At 34.1% G+C, this 17773-nt stretch overlaps 1 protein-coding gene across 3 annotated transcripts in view; it reads right to left on the bottom strand.

Moving 5' to 3' along the window:
- LOC139687014 (oxysterol-binding protein-related protein 11-like) overlaps positions 1-17773 on the bottom strand; it is a 53280-nt gene that overhangs the window by 11444 nt on the left and 24063 nt on the right. For 2 of the 3 annotated variants that reach the window (XM_071584101.1, XM_071584102.1), the window contains 2 exons: positions 11061-11119; positions 1302-1518 (listed from right to left, as the gene is read on the bottom strand). The exons of the other annotated variant lie outside the window; for it this stretch is intronic. In XM_071584101.1, coding sequence (XP_071440202.1) covers positions 1302-1518; positions 11061-11119 — 276 coding nt within the window. The remainder of the gene's footprint in view (positions 1-1301; positions 1519-11060; positions 11120-17773) is intronic. 3 annotated transcript variants of the gene reach the window in all.

Below are 17773 nucleotides of genomic sequence, written 5' to 3'. Positions count from 1 at the left end.
ATATGTTACATATCAGTTTTACAAAATAACCTTCCCCACAAACATTACTAATTGATCTTATTATTCCCAAGAATTTTAAAAACTTGAGACAAATGTCATACACACACTGCTTAAAGAATGGAAGATAAAGCAATCTTCTTTACCTTCAAAAGTCAAGTCTTCACTTTTGCAAGACTAGCCATTTCCTCTCATCTTGCCTATGCCTAAGATACCATGGTTAAAACTTCTATTGATGTTCAGAAATACTTCCAATTGAACAATATATTTTGTAATTGTATTTTAGTTTTATGAGTAAATGATTAACTTCAGAAGAAAAGTTGAAAAAAGAACCATCTCTTGCATTACTCTGTCAACTATCTTTCCCATTATGTAAAAAGACATAAGAAAATCAATCTTGGCTACAAGATTGATTTTCTTATACGTCTTTCTCATTGCACTACAACTCATTTGAAGAAGTTGACTGAAATATTGGTAAATATGCTATGAGTTAAATAAATAAATGTAGAATGAATCCCCAGAGAGCAAACTTGTTCATCATCATCCATGCATTTCGTTAGTTCCACGTGTAAATAATTTTTGTTAGTTTTACCTGAAATTCCAAGAACGCATTCAATTCACAATTAGTTCTACATTAATTTGCTGATAAGTCAACTTAAAAATAAGACATGAAAAGGCAAAACAACCACTTTTGAAAATATTACAAGAATACCATACATCTAAAAAAAAATGTCAATAGCCTTGGGAAATGATATGGAAACAGCTATTCAGTGATATAATTCACAATTTTCAGACCGCAGAAGTCATGAATTTGATAGGTCTTACAGAATTCTTAACTGCCCAAACTACAACTGCAGAAGAAATTACCAATGTAGGTTTGCACCACACAAATGAATATGTTTAGTCAAATATTAGTCATTATCACCTTAAAATATTACTACTACATAAGAATAGTAATAATTTGCTACATATTTACTGAAGGAAATAGAAGTAGAGATAATTCATCAACGATTTCAAAACCTACCTCCTTACCAATGGGCCAGAGACAATTTAATCTCTAGCATAACCATATAACTAATGATAAAGAGTGATCTGGGCCCATTAACAAGGTACAAATTTATTTCTTATGCACTGCGGTTCTTCTTAAGTGCTTTCGATTATATTAATTTCATAACCACAAATAACATATGAGTGCACATACTTGGTAGCTATGAAAGCCACCAGCTACTCAAGGCATAACTATTATTTTTACTTTTCATTTATTAAAAATTGCAATTCAAAATTCCTTTTTAAAGTATGCCTACCTAATAAATAAATCTGGATGGTTAAAACAATCAGCAAGCAATTCAAGTAGAGAGCGTCCCTCCAAAATGAAAGTTGGTAAATTGACATTCGTTAAATCCATACCACGCTTCATTTGTGATAAAATTTGAAGGATTACAGCTTTATTTTCTTCTAAGTGCATGTCTTCAATTCCGTCAGACTCATCATCAGTGACATAATCTTCTAAATCATTATTTCCTGAAAAATGTGGGGAGCAAACATTTCAGAATATTATAACTTGCCAAATTTAACATCATGGATAAGATCTTCAAATAATATGTAATCATTCAACAATGGTTCAAGCTATAAATAGAAAAAATTTCTGCCTTTGAAAATCTTCTTAGGAATCAGTAGGAAATACGACAAAAATGATATATAGTCATATACAATAGTTATAAGTAATACAAGGGGTAAATAAAAAGTGATGCATGACTCACTATTAATTATTCAAAATTAGATGCAGGTTGATGCGTAAACATTGTTATGGATTTTGCTGAAAAAATATTAAAATAATTCAATTTTAAACAAAATTCATTGTTTTCCCCAGTTAATCCTGAAATCCAAATCATCAGCAGTCTTCTACCTAAGACATTTGAAGACATTCAAATGAGGGAAAAATTCTTAACCCACAGTGTGATAAAGAAAATAAAGCAAAGTGAAAAAACTCTCTATTACATTCACTCAACACTATGCAATGGGCAAGGTGAGCAATCAGAAGTTAGAAGCTTTGCCAACACCTGCGCTCAACTTAAAATGTCAGTGTTTCCAAACGCATGCCACATATGACACATAGCAATACTTTGAACAAACACAGGCCTACAAAAATCAAATTATGAAAGTACTACATGTAAACACACTTTAAGCTTGTAGACACAGGAGTTTCGTACAATATTTGTCAAATTTATGAGTAGCGGTGACTAGCAAGTTCAACTGCCAACTGAAGGGTCTTGGGTTTGAGTCCCAGGTGAATAACTCAACTCATTTATTATCCACCAAGTCATGCAATTTTTTTTATTGCAAGAATTTGGTGAGTAACTAAATGGTGGCACCTGGAACAGAACTGGCTTCTTCACTGAAAGAGTATGTTGCGCATGGCCAGGTTAAAAGGAGGCTGCCATCAATCAAAACAAAACTCAGGATTGGTAAAAACCAGATCAATTCGAAAAGTAAGGTCTCCTGAATTTTTTTTCATGAAAAATCAAATTTATTCTCAAATTTGCGTACATCGTTGGAAAGGTTGAGCATTTTGCTATTTTTCTACGTAGTTGCCTTGCAGATCAATCACTTTTTGCATCCTTGTAACCAGCTTTTTAATACCCGCGTCATATCTTTCTCCGGCCACATCACGAAGCCAATTGATGACTGCTTCTCTGATATAAATTCATCACCATTTAGTGTAAGCCTACGGTAAGAAGGGAATGGACATCAAAAACATGATGAGCAGTGGTTGGGGCAGCCGAGTTTGCCGGAATTAACGGTGGCTCCAATTGATGAGATGGAGCGCAATAACCGGAGAATTAACCTTCATGAGATGAAGGAAGGTATTAATGAAGAGAGTGGCTACTTCTCCGAGCAGAATATTGTTTCGGAGGTCCTCGGTTACAACAAGGTGTCTCACCAAGGGAGTGTGTTTGCATCATGACAATGCACGTCCACATGTGTCACATCAAACGACCACCCTACTCAGTGAATTCGGTTGGAATATCATCGACCACCCTCCTTACAGCCCAGGCGTGGCCCCCAGCGACTACCACTTGTTCCCCGCTCTCAAAAAACACCTTGGAGGACAGAAATTCAAGTCAGACGAGAAAGTGCAAGAAGCAGTCGTCAGTTGGCTTCGTGACATGGCGGGAGAAAGGTATGACGCTAGTTACAAGGATGCAAAAAGTGATTGATCGTCAAGGTAACTGTGCAGAAAAATAGCTAAATGCTCAGCCTTTCCTACGAGTACACAAAGTCGAGAATTAATTTTATTTTTCATGAAAAAAAATAGTGGACCTTACTCTTTGAATCGCCCTCGTCCTATGGTGGTGGAAACGTATAAGATCACTCAACTAAGGGTATACACTGCACAGTTCATGAATCAGTGAAAGACACTAAGAATGAGTTGATCAGATTTATACAATCATTGGAAGCATTTTTTTTACAATGAATAGTATGAACATCACTGTGGACTTGCTACAAGCTAGCATCTATTGTCACTTCATATGCCTTCATAGGCCTCTTTCATTCCAAATATTCTATGAACTTTTGATGCATTGTTTCCTGGTACCATAATACTGATGGTACAATTCTCATAACGAACAGAACACAAAAAGCTGACGGCACATTTAGGAAATTTTTGAACTCCATTTGGCCTGCCTCAATTTCACTTAAGAGTTATTAAGTGGCCAAAACCTCAATTCATCAGGCTTTACTCAGAAAATCAGCATGAATACAATTTAGAATTCTGAGTTTACTGAATAACTGCCAACACTTGATTAGTTTTACCCACTTTTAGATTAGATTTAGATTAGCAATACCCACTTTTCCAGAACATCATACTTCCAAGAAATAAGCAACTTCCACTTCTTAGTCTACCTCACACTCTCTTTCACATTTTAAGCCATGAATTGAATTACATAAAACAAACTGCTTCTACCTTCAGTGCAATATTTACACCATCACAGATTAATTTGTTTAGGTGATATCAGCTCACACGTTGCTAACCACTAATGCAAATCATAATTCAAAATTTCATTTTATACACACCTTGCATAAAATAACCAGTAAATGCTAGAACCTAGTTCCATAAATATTTTCTACCTAAATGTAACAGCATTTCAATGAAAAATCTTAAATGATGGATTCAACAGGTTAAGTAAGAGGCAGATTTTTGTTTAGGATATTTAATGCACACACACACACACCACCACTATCTTCGATGCACACTTCCCAGTTTACATTTGTGCCATTGAAGTGTGTTCTGAGTTTGGTCAGCATTACCACATACCAGTGCCTTACTTTATGGTCCATAAAAACAGTAATTTTTTTAGAAAAATCTTAACTCTTTCATTGAGTTTATTGCTTGCTATGTGACCAAGAGTAATAATTCTAGTTTTTTTTTATTTTCATGGAAAGCAATGATGGTGCCATGCGAAGCAATGATGGCATTTGTGCCGGCTGTCACACCACAAAGTTACAGTGTTTGTCCTAAGTGAAGTAATCCTCCAGTGCATCCACATCAGCATTGTTCATATATCATTCAACTATGTCGCCTGGCAGTGCAAATACTGACACGTAACCTGAGCATAAACTAGATGTGGAGTTAAAAGTTTGTGCTAGCTCCGGCTCACAGCACTCTTGGAGCCTACTTACTGTACCTAGCTATCTTAGAAGTTGTTGCTGTTGAAGTAGCTACCTTACCACCTACTGCACAACTGACATCTGTGAATAGTTCCCTCATTAGCTTTTGTGAATAGTTTTTTGTCAACAGTTTTAGCCTTCTTAAATTCAAAATTATGTGGTTCTACAAAATATTTTTTCAGAGCATCCCCGATAATAGAAAATCTATGAAGGTAAAATGTGTGATATAGTATAATACTTTGATCTAAAAATATTCCATGGGATCTAGGATACCCTGTGATGTATATCACAATCCTATACAAGATTTTAATATGTGAAAAAGGTTAGCGTAAATATGAGTTCCTATCTCTCGTTAGTTCATAAGTAACATTAACTTTGAATTTGGGTCAGATAAATGTTATACCAAGATGTGTCTGGCTTCATGCAGTTTTGTATGAAGCAAGATCCTAACTCAAGACAAAACTGCACCATGAGAAGTCCTCCAATTCTCAAGACAAAAACAATTATCTTTTCTATCATAAGGGTAGTACTACATATGTACCTTCACGATGCCAGTAACTGCTACAAGTACAGTTTACATCTTTTGAAATCAACAAAAATACACCTATGATCATCTTTGTTTGATGAGAGACTATCATCTCTTAAATTGCCCATTGGTAAAGGAGTCATGAGCATGAGGATGATTTTCCAGAAACCTTGCCAAAATTTGCCAATTAGAACCAAGCAAGCCTTCAAAGTTACTGAAATAAAATTTATCAGACTTTTGCCATTTTGGTTTTCTCCTTTTTTATGTTTTGTTGTGTTTTTCATTTGACAGCAATTACATATACCAAAAACAAGCACTACCTTTGATGTTTGACCCTTTTCTCATTCAAAAATTGTATACCCTACCATAAAACTATTGCACTGACAGTTTTCATACAACAATATCACAAATCACCATGAAAAAGCACAGCATCCATAGTCATTGGTAAAAAGCTAAGCACTGCTTTTTCATTACATCAGTTCACATTTCTTTGCCCTGGCCAAATATCCTCGAGTATTTTTAGAGCATTTTTGGCTAGTACAATTTTGTGATGGTATAAAATGGTGTGTGAGCTAAACTTCCCTTTTTCCACCCATGGTATAGATACGTATGAACTCTGCACTCACTTTTGGCATAAAATATCTAACTTAAATGTAAGAACTCGCTTGCTCAGTTTTGTTCCAATTTCAATTCTATTTGTGTCAGATTGGCCAGATCCATCAGAGCTAATAGCAATCATTGAATGCAAATGTCAAATTACCCATAATATGTAGTTAATCATCTAAATCATTGCTGAAGGCATGTCCAGTTGAGTAAAATATGTGAAAGATTTGTAAAATTCATGAAACAGAAAATTCATCAAATTTTGTAATGAAAAGAATTAATGTTGAAGATAAACTGAAAGTGGTACAAGTGCCTTGAAAACAAACAGAACCACAGTGAGTTGCACATACATCTGAGCTCCCAATTTCATCATATCAAATCATTTTGAACTAAGAAAAAACTTATAACTTCAATTGCAGATTCTGCAGCTATCTCTGTTAACAAATTCTTTCACTTAAGCTAATAGAAACCTTATTTAATGGATTAATTCCAAGCAATCAAATAATATACCACTTACATGGGCAGTTATCTGTGGCAAATATTGATATGAGAAGAAATTTATCACATATATTCTGCTCTTTCAGGCTTCACTTCGTGGAAGTATTTAATATCCATACTATGAAGACTTTGTACTTTTCCACAGATGTTTATTATAAGGTACAATGCGTTTCACCAACTTGCAGTACCTGATGACACTGTAAGTCGGTGAAACGATTTGTACCTTATAATAAAAATCTATGGTAAAGTACAAAGTCTCTTTAGTATGCAACGTTGCTCATATTATGCCAATGTATATAGCACAAAGACTCATTAGAATACATCCCTTGCGCTAAACGAGACATGACTGTACTACACTGTATACAATGAGGGATACAGCTATTCCTCATATTTTGCAAGTAACTAGATCTAAGTTACATAACACTAAAGTGAAATTAGATAAATTGAATAGGAAATTATCAACAAAACACTGAACATGCTCTACTTTATTAAGAATAAAAGCACCTGGTGCATCAATCACAATTAATTTTACCCCTTTTTTGTAAAATTGCTAATTGCTCCAGTTTCTGCAGTTCTGAAATCATACTAGCATGCAGTTTCCTTCACATGCTCATAACGACTCAGCAAGCACACATAAAGCAAGATTGTGGGTGCATGGGAACACCCATATTTGAAGTAGTATATCACATAGTCTTAACTGATTAAAAGACCTTGTGAAGTTAACTTTAACTGCAAAATAAACAAAGAAACGAGTTTATGAAAGTTGCAAAATAAAAATGTTTCCATCTGACTGGATAGTTTCTTCAAGACTTAGACAGAATGAGGTTTTGCTAGTAAACTGAAGATTATAAATAGTTGTCCCAGGTGAGAAGTTGGCAGCCTTTCAGGAGTTTGTTGACTGTTTTTAGTTTGTAATAATTAAAAATTAGGTGCCTACTATGAATGAAAAAATCAAAATCCTTAAACCATTCAAATGAATTAGTCTCCAGGGTAATGGTTGCAAAGCAATACGAGTAGGAAAGGTATGTTGCACTATAATCCTTGCTTCATCAGCTGAGATCATTCTTCAGAATTAAAAGAAATAAAAAAAAATTCAATGCTTGTTACCCAAACCCTCCATATCCTAGCAAGATTTAAAACTACAACCTTTAGAGCACATAGCTAGCGAAAATCACCCACTGGAGGCAGTATTAGGAAATTCCAGGAAGACTTTTTAAATTGAAAAAAGATTATCTAATGCATGATATATATTGATGTGATATGGGGTTCAAAAGACCACAGAATAATTCGGGAACAAAACCTCAACAGGAAATCAATATTATTCAACTCTTTTGGCTTTATTACTTCAAATGTCATTTCATGACAGAATTTTCGAAGAACATTTGAAAATAATTTTCAAGGAATGAAACTTAAAATTTAATAAATTTTTAGGGAAAACTTGATTTTGTTTTATTAGTCATGTTTGCATGTATTGTTATATGTATATTTAATTTACATTGTGCTATGTGTATTAATTTTCAATCTTTGCATTATGTGCACTCACAGTGAAACCTAGAGGAAGATAACATTCATTGAAATTGGCAATTACGATCCCTTGCATTCACTGATCACAGAAGTATCTTCTTTTGGAAGTAGACAAATTGCAGTTTACTAGAAAACTGCACTGAAATGATTTTAAAAGTACACACATGGTCATGTATCAATTAATGCCGACCCCGGTGGTGGCAGGGTAACGTCCTCGTCTGCCATTCCAAGGGTCGCGGGTTCGATTCCCGCCTGGGTGAGTTTCCCTCCATCTAGGGCTTGGGTGTTTGTAAATGTGTCCATTGTTATCGTTGTTAATAGTTCGATGTAAAGGCCAAAATATGCTGTTTTCGGACTTATACTGAATAAATAAAATAAATAAATAATGTATCATTGATTCACACGTTAATGCAAAATCTGGTTTTCTTGTCTGTTTGTTGAAGTTATGTTACACACTTCAAAAATATAAGTCATCCTTGGATTTCACAGTTCAAATCCACTTAATGGCCAATATTCCCAGTAACAGTATGTTTTTCATTTCATCGATTATAGATGAAGATTTATGACTATAACCTTTAACATATTCATGATTTTCTCCCTCTAGTGAATTTTAAATTTTGGCCAATCCATTTTTCCCACTGATGATTTGTTGTGCTTCACATATTCAATCCTTTGTCTTAAGAATTTATTTCACTTAATTTCCCTCACCATCCTCACTAAGTGCCATCATAGCAATGAAAATACTTTCTACATTTCTGGCACTTCATAAAACTTAGCCTCCCTAGCAACACTTACATCTTGCCACAACTTCCAGAAAAATCAACTGCTTCATGCTGCTAAGAAATTCCAAAGATATCTTGAAACAGGATTAACTAGGATATTAGAGCCAGCTACAAGATCTCACTCATTATAGTTTTATATGATTAACTGCTTTTAATCATTTGATCTTCCATTTTCATTTTAATACCTCTCATACAGCTTTTCCTTAGTGATCTCTCTCAATAGCATTCATGCACAATTATCATCCTCGATGATGGAATAGCTTTAAGGAATACTTCAAAACATTTCTTAGAAAGCAAAGAAGCAAACTAGACAATGAATCATCGATCAAAAAGAGTAAAATAGTCTATTGTAGTAAAAAGCACGAATTTTAATCATTTATGTCCATTTGCTAACATAGCAGTTTTCACATATTAATACTCCTGCATTCTGAAGGTGTGAAATGAAATGTTTAACCTGATGGTAAAAAGTAAATACAAAAATTTTTACTGGGTACATTTCGCTCAACTATTAGAAGATTACCAAGACTTCCTACCAGCAAGTAAATACTAACGGCAGTACTTCTCAGGAGAAATCAATCCATTCTCAAACAAATACGAATGTGTAACTTTGTTGACTTATATAGGCTACTGTTGTTCTTGTGACAGTTCGACAGTTCTCTTGATTTATTCTAAATATTCACATTTAGGCAACACTAATTTCTTGAATAGAATCTGAATCCAATACCTTTGAGCGGGTAGTAAGGTATGTTACCTATGTAACCAAGGCATTCATCACAGCTAGAAAAATTACCAACTTAGGCATTTAATAAAATAAAAATTTTAAATAATACATAAAATAAATGAGTTGAAAAAACGATGAAATGAGAAAATCAAAAAGATACTGTCACAATTGATCATATACCATTTGGAAAATATCCACCCAACGGTGAATCAAGCTAATAATTTTTTTTATCATGTGAAACAAAATCAAGAAAATCTATCATGAAGTGGATTTGAACAGTGAACCCAAGAGGATAACTATTTACCACGAATAAATACAATTCCGTGATGTCAAATGAATAAAAAAATTAATAAGAGGTGCCTTTTGCAGTATCAAAAGTGATTTTCTCAAGGAGCCAAGCAAAAATTTCCACCAAGTTTCATTGAAATCTGTCACCTGCTGAACTAATCCTCTACAGATTAGTACTATAACCATAAATTATGGGATTTCAGAAAATGTCACAAATATTTCCATTTCTATCCTCAAAACTCTCCAAATCAAAATTAACAGTCGAAACCCCAAAGTTAACTATTCATTCATAATGTGTCTCCATACTCATATGTGTCTCCATATTCATAATGTGTCTCCCCCTGCCACACACCTTTTTGGCGGCTTGCAGGGTATTGATGAAGATGTAGATACTGCAAGGCATTGAAAGAGTGAGTCAAAAACTTCATACAAATGTATAACAAACAGAAGGTAACTGATAATTGTATTAGGGAAATTCACTGAGCAGTCAAAAAGATTGGCAGTATTGCTCACATTTTCTACAGAATTTGGATTCCCACTGAACACCTGCATGTTCAAATAGTTTAATATATTCACAAAACATTTTGAAGATATAAAGTTTTTCTCATATTATGGTTACAATTAATATGAGCTTAGTTCTGCCCTCATTTATTAAATGGGATCGAGATGGTGCAGGGGCTAACGTTCTGGCTTCCCACCCAGAGGGCCCGGGTTCAAATCCCGGCAGTGTTGAATATTTTTCAGAGGTATCTTGATTCGATTGAGGTGCTTTGTGGAGGGCACTTTGAGTGAGTACGCCATCCGTCGGATGGGACGTTAAGCTGTTGACCCCTTGGCACCTTTCGTAAAGAGTAGGCTAATGCCGACGCCGGGTTTCTCTCCACCCTTCGTCCTTTCCTGTCCATCCCCTATGGCGCAAATGACCTCAGCTGTTGGTTGCCTCCCCTAAATACTACTACTACTCATTTATTAAAATCAACTTTTGATCATTCGCCTTGACCTGGTCAAGCCAAATGATTTTTACACTTTGAAAATGTTGTATTGTAATGCGTATTACTCGATGGCTCCATCAAGAGTTACTGTTTTGGTATCCCCTGCAGTTTCTATGAGTTAATCAACTTTTGAGTTCATTATAGAGTACTATGGTATGTTAAAGTAGTGTCCTCCATAAATACTATAACATACTTTTTAAAAGTTATCCAAACAAATCTTAGATGCAACACGCCAAGCAACATGAACAGGCTCTCAGCTGCAAGCCACAATGATGAGTTTGAAAGAGAAATTAGGATTTGGTGCAAAGATAGACAAATGTTTTTCAGATGCAAACTACAAAATTCCTATCAAAAATAAGTGACTGCAGGTGAAAAAATTCATACCTAAATACACTGAATGAAAAATATTTCTTAAATATATTTTTAAAGTCAGTTATCATATGAATTTTAGTAGTTATCACCTTGGTTTCCATGCTCAGGAAGACAGGCTAAAGTTTTCACATCATTGACCATTGGGGAGCTATAAAGAAATAAACGAAATAAATAAAAAAAATTGCAAACAAAAAACAAGAAATATTAAAACTATAGACTAGTATGAAAATCCACATCAATATTATTTTATGAGAAGAGCGATAATGCATAACATATATATGCTGGGTTAGTTTACAGAGAAAGTAAAAATTGGACTCTGTAAGTATTGTCCATTAATAATGCAAAATATTTAGAGACAGAGAAGAAATATTACACTTGAACTCTTTCAATTAGGCAAATACAAAAGGCTAATAGGCCTTTCAGATAATTCACTATCATACTATAATTTTTGAAGATTTTTCTTTGATAACATACTTGCTATAGCAAGTAAAACTATGCATAACTAAATGCAAATAAGGCATATGCCCTAGCTATTCAATAAATGGCATAATTTTTGGATAACAGAAAATTTCCTTCAATTAAAAAAAATGTTCATAGCATATGCTACGGAAGCACAAATGAAAACATTCGCTGAAATAACAGCACCACATTCCGTAACTCAAACCTGCTTAACTTAAAAATGAATAATAATGAATTATTGACCTTGACATTATATAACTTATACATGCCAAAAATAGTTGAACATATGAATATTAATCCATTAAATTATACCATAATTCATTTTATTTGGCTATATTTCCATTAATAATTTCAATCTAATATATAAATGGAAGTTCGAGACCTTGCATCTCACTGGGATCCCTTTTATTTTATTAAAGTTCAGGATAGACTTTCAGGGTTTTCTTCATTTGAGGAGCTTTATTTAGAGGTTTCACTTATGGGAACCTCCCCAGAGTTTACGATTTTTGGATAAAAAATTTGTACATGTCATATTCATAGTGATAACATCCATGTAAATTAAAGTAAAAAAAAAGCTGCATGGAAACTGGAAAGATGTGAAAAAGTTCATTCCTGACTATCAGAGGAATTGGGAGAGGATATGCAAAGCAATAAACCCTAGTAGTTCTCCCTGAAAAAAATCTTGCCCCTACCTCCAGGAAAAAACTGAAAAGGTATGCCTGTATTACCAGTAAAAGACGTCCACTGAAATGTCAAACCATGAAGCCTTTATTAAAGCCATGCGTTCATCACAGATAAACCAAGTAAATGAACTATAATAAAAGAGAAAAAGATATGGGTTAGCTGTTAGCATCAAAATGAAAGATTGAATTTTTAAAATGAATTTACCACATAAAATTGACATGGAAAAGATTTTATCAGTTCCAATACATTATTGATAATACCTGAACCAATATGAATTCACCATTGAGGGTGACAATCAAGATTTACTGAAATACGTGAACAACTATTTGTATGGAAGGGTGATATATAACTATATTGTGGAACACCTTAGCAGGATACTGACAATTTACTTTGATAATGAATATTTTATACTCTCCATTTTATCCAATTCCCATTTAAGGATCTCAAAAATATGCCAACCAAATGTTTCCAAAGACTATAAGCATAACTCAAATAAATCTAATTAAGAACATTAATTACAATTTCAAGTAAATAACATGGTCAACACTTAATAACTATCTGTCGGGCTAAAAACTTTCAAACACATTTATAAATAATTTGACCATGTTACTGGTATTTACTGTACAGTATATTTTATGTCACCCATGCTGGATGAATGCAGCTTGAATTCATGTAACTAAAATTACTTGAGCATTTTTCTGAAAACAACTTAAATCCACTTACATGACATATCATTGGCAAGAAATAAAGACTGGGTCATTAAAGTAAACCCTTGGCAGTAATTTCTAAAATACCAATGCTGGAGCAAGATGTTCTTGAAATATTTTAAATGAATCATGAGAATAGTAGGAAGCTTAGGCTGGCAACATGTTCACAGAAAATTAAAGAAATATTACTTGTACCACACTAAATGTTCATTCACATAACATTAACTATTTTGATGAAAAAACCCACTTTACATCAACAGATTCTTGATTTTAAATTGAAAAATGTAATGCTGAAATGCTTAGCGGTTAAAAGAGTGAAATGTTTTTGCAATCCTAAAAAATATTGCCGAAAGGATTGACCAAGCAATAGAATGTCTTCTCAGGTTCATATACCTATGGCACGAGGCTGGGAAAATGATTTAACAGTGATTGTACTGCCGATTTCGGATTAAATATACTATGCGCTGCAATGAATAGGCACCAGTTTCAGGTAGAAGCTATTACCTTGCATAACACTTTTTACATGACTATAATGCTAAGAACTTAACCCTAACATAAAATACACAAATAAAAATTGGGCAATCAAATAAATCTTTTATTTGTTATAAAATATCAGTATTTCAATAAGGTCATTGTTTAGGCTCCATAAAAATTAATTACCAAAGAAATTCCACGTCAGAATCAGGGAGAATGTGTCATAAAATTTATTCCTTTTAAAATGTGTTACAATAGCATATACAATAAGTTTGCCATATTAGCAAAGTGAAAACAGAATTTACGGTCAAAATTTTATCCCCTCTAGTTTATAATTCTTACAGGTTGAGAAGTGCCTTTACAATCAATATCTAAATGATATGACATTGCAACAGATTAGCAAAACATAAATTAAGTGAGAGATGAAATAAAATTTTGGAAAATAAATTGAACCACCAATACATCACTTAATATTTCAAATATATTTGGAAAGAAAAAATAATAACTTGGAAGGAGGTGGAGGGTATTTTTAAAAACAAAGTTCACTTTAAACAACACAGTTAAACAATCAATGCAATCTAAATATGCAATGCAAAACACATGCACAAATGGTTATTTTTAGGGGACTTTTACTATGTTTTTGGGCATTTAGTTAAGGTGCAAATTACACTTTTAATAACTCTTTTCTTAACAAAGGGTTCATAACAAATTGAGGTAAAAGGAATCTTACATGACTGTAATTGAGAAAAATGAGACCTTAAAACTAACTATATTATGGTATTATGCAAAATATGTCGATAAATTCAAACAAATAAAAACTCTTGCCACCAAGAACTGGACCTAGATCCTCCCTGTGCCCATTTCCTGTACATACTTGATTCCATCAAATATTACATCATATATGAACACCAAGACTATTTCAGGGCCTATATGTGGAAAATTCACTCCCATTCTCATTAACTAATAAGAAAGCAATGTCTTCAACACTGGACGGTAAAATAGTTTATCAGTTACTTCTCGAGAACAAACAAATGGACCACTTCATTTTAAAAGTATTCCACTTAAACCACTGGGTACAGAAATTAATGCTAAAGTATAATTTGGCAAGGGGTAATTTCTCATAATTTAAATAGCATGATAAATAAATGCATATATACATAGTTTAGCAAATATTTATTTATTACTTCCTTGTTACTTTTTGACAGTGCTTAAATTAAGCCAAATTGGCATGGTTATGTCAAAAGAAAATTTAAAAAGCCTTTAAGAGGCACCACAATATCTTCTTGTTTTGGTACATCTTCCAGTACAACCTATACTGCCTACACAAATAATTTACACATTGAAAACTACAAGTGAACTAATGTCACTATTTATGAATTGGCTCTGATGTTCACTGTAAGCAATCACATTGCTTACTCAACTCAATAACTTTTGTGTTGTGTTAACTCAATAAACTTTACAATACGAAAAATCTCTCCAATGAGGACTATTATTCTTGGAATAACTGACAAGTGCAGTACCTCTTTGGCAACCAAAGCAACTTGAATGAATAACAATAACAATGGCCCCTGCCCAACTAAGGGCAGAGTTGCAAGCTGTAACATGGAAATACACACAATGAGGAGCACATGGTCAGTGAATTTTAAGAAATAGATGGATGGCGTCCCATCAAACACCAAAGCAATCAAGATTTATGCACAAGGCCCATAACCAAAGCTGGAGGAACTACTCTGCCTGTGGGAGTCATGTGATACACGAGCTTAACTCTTGTTTGCAATCCTTTCATTTTCTGCAAGTAATGTGATGTGGCTCAACTTCTGCTTGCCATCCTCTAACATTATATTTCGTTTATTACACAAAATAGCAGGCTTCCCCACTTTCTTAATTAGTCTCCATTATCTGGATGCGCATGTGGTTTCCGCAACCACAGAAAAATACACATAAATCACAAACAACAATGGTGTTTCTTTCATCCAAATCACTGCTGAATGAAAGCTATGATATAAATCTGCCTCAATATCATGAATTACTATGCAGAAATTCTCTCTCCCAGATCAGGGCCCTTTGTGTTAGGTTGGCCATTCATTCGCGCGTGAGCATAGGCTGATTAAAAATAATGTTCTCTACCTATTACAGTGCTCACCAGCTGCTCTTGTCTATCTCCAATTCAATTCATTGTCCAAAAACCTTTACTTATTGGCTTAGTTCTTCCATTTCATAAAATCATTATCATTCTTTATATTTGAAAAATAATTTAAGACACTATTGAACTTGCTACATATTTGCATTTAGACAACTCACTTAATTAGCAATTAATGAGACAAGCACCAGTTTTATTACTAATCTAGCTGTTTTAATATTCTAAAAACTTTTTAAACGCTTGCTAGCAAATGACAATTCATCACAGACTCTTAAACAAATAAAACGAGTAAAAAGTGCAAATGCAATGAACATTAATTATTTATAAAGCATGCATGTTGACCCTAAGTAATGGATGTAAAAGTTAAATATCTAATCTTTTTCTTAGTTTATTCAGTTTAAATTTTAATATAATGTAGATTTCTCCAGGCAAAGATGATCCATCATGGTTTTGCACATTAATAGATAGGTCGGGCACACTGCACACAACCAGCTAATGTAATGAAATTGCTTTTTCCGTCCATTTACTGAACAAAAGTTTATCGATGAAAAATCTGAAGGCCAATAAGTAGATGATGAAAACAGCTCCAATAATTTTGGCCAGTTACATGTCCAATGAAGGGAAGAGATGTGAGGATTGTGTTGGTCACAAGGCAATATGGGAAGTCTCATAGCACATATTGTGGTCAAGTTGGTCTGTTAACAGAGGTGGGGAGGGAAATGGTGAGATAAGCAGGTCCATAGGTAGGGGGAGCTGGCTTCTTTGGGTACTGGCGGGAGGGGAGGCGACAGGAAAAGATAAATATAAACTTCTTTGGCAAGTGGCTTGAGTTTTTTGAGTGTTGAAAAGTTAGCTTGTGCCTGGTTCAGTATTGGTTATTTTCTCATGGTTCAGGTATCTGCAGATTTTTGGATGTATCTTATTTGCAGTTTTCTATAGGTTTTACAACAGTAAGGTCTCTGAATGTGAAGGAGTGTCCCATTTCAAAGAAGTTTTGCAACTACTGCTTAAGAAATTAAGTCCACTGTGATTCTCTGTGTACTGCTTGAACTGTCATAGCAAGATTTTAGAGTAAATGATAACGAAACATGGACATAGCATATGAAATAGAATAGAATACAAATAAAGTAAATAGAAAAATGTTATCCACCAATTGTCAGTCCCTGAATTGTTGCATTATTCATAATTCTTGGGATTCCTGGAGTAAAGAAAACAAGCATGCACTTCTTGAATGCATGGACTATCTTCTTTGCATTGCACATTAAGGAGGATGTATTCGATAATACTTATTCAGCGGTTCTAAACCTTTTTTGTTCAAATTCCCCTTTCCCCATAGTCCAGGCTATCATTACCTCCTTCCCATTGGTTTAACTCAAGAGATGCAATTCAAATAATTAATATATATGTTTGAAAATATTTTATTTTGTCTGTATTAGTATATTAAAATTCATTTGATATGTCATGGTTAGGGGTTGCAAGCATTGCTGAGTGAATTGGAAATTCAGTGCGACAGGTACGGGATGAGAATCAATATTAATAAAACAAAGGTTATTCGATTTTCCAAAAAAAAAGCATTAACATATTATACATTAAAACAGGAGAGCATAAAATATAGTGGATTAAACAGTTTACATACCTTGAAAGTGTTTTAGACCAGCACGGTCAAAGTAGTAGGGACGTAAGGAGAAAAATTGCACTAGGCAAATAGGCTTTCACGAGGAGGAGGGAGTTCATGACAGGGACATTGAATAAGGATGTCAAGAAAAGACTCATAAAAACTTTGATATGGTGTGTAGCTATGTACAGCGCAGAAATGTGATCACTAAAGCAGGATGATAGAAGTAGATTGGAGGCTTAGAAATGTAGGTGTGGAGAAGAATGGAGAAGGTGAAGTGGACAGAGAAGAAAACAAATGAGGAAATACTTGGTATGGTGGGCGAAGAGAGGGGTTTGTTGGGAGCAATCCTATGGAGGCAGGAAAAGTAGATGAAGGGGGTATTGACTGGCAGAGGGATGTTGAAGACTGACACCAAACTGAAGACCAAAAACGTGATCAATTTGCACAGTTTCCCAGGAGCAGATGAAGACCCATATCACGATATAGAATTGTGAAGCAGAGCATTCCATTCAAAAGGATGGCAAATACAATGAGAGGGCAAAAACTTGAGCAGGTGGAACCGTTTACCTATGTTGGAAGTGTTTTGGACCAAAATGGTCAAAGTAGTAAGGAAATTAGGCAAAAAATTGCATTAGGCAATGACGCATATCCAAGGAGGGAATTGATGACAGGGACTTTCAGTAAGGATGTTAAGAAAAGGCCCGTTAAAACTTTGATTTG

The sequence above is a fragment of the Hetaerina americana genome, unplaced genomic scaffold, assembly GCF_022747635.1.
Source record: "Hetaerina americana unplaced genomic scaffold, ioHetAmer1.1.p SCAF_16, whole genome shotgun sequence".
Taxonomy (NCBI): domain Eukaryota; kingdom Metazoa; phylum Arthropoda; class Insecta; order Odonata; family Calopterygidae; genus Hetaerina; species Hetaerina americana.
This window is presented reverse-complemented; position numbering and strand designations above follow the sequence as displayed.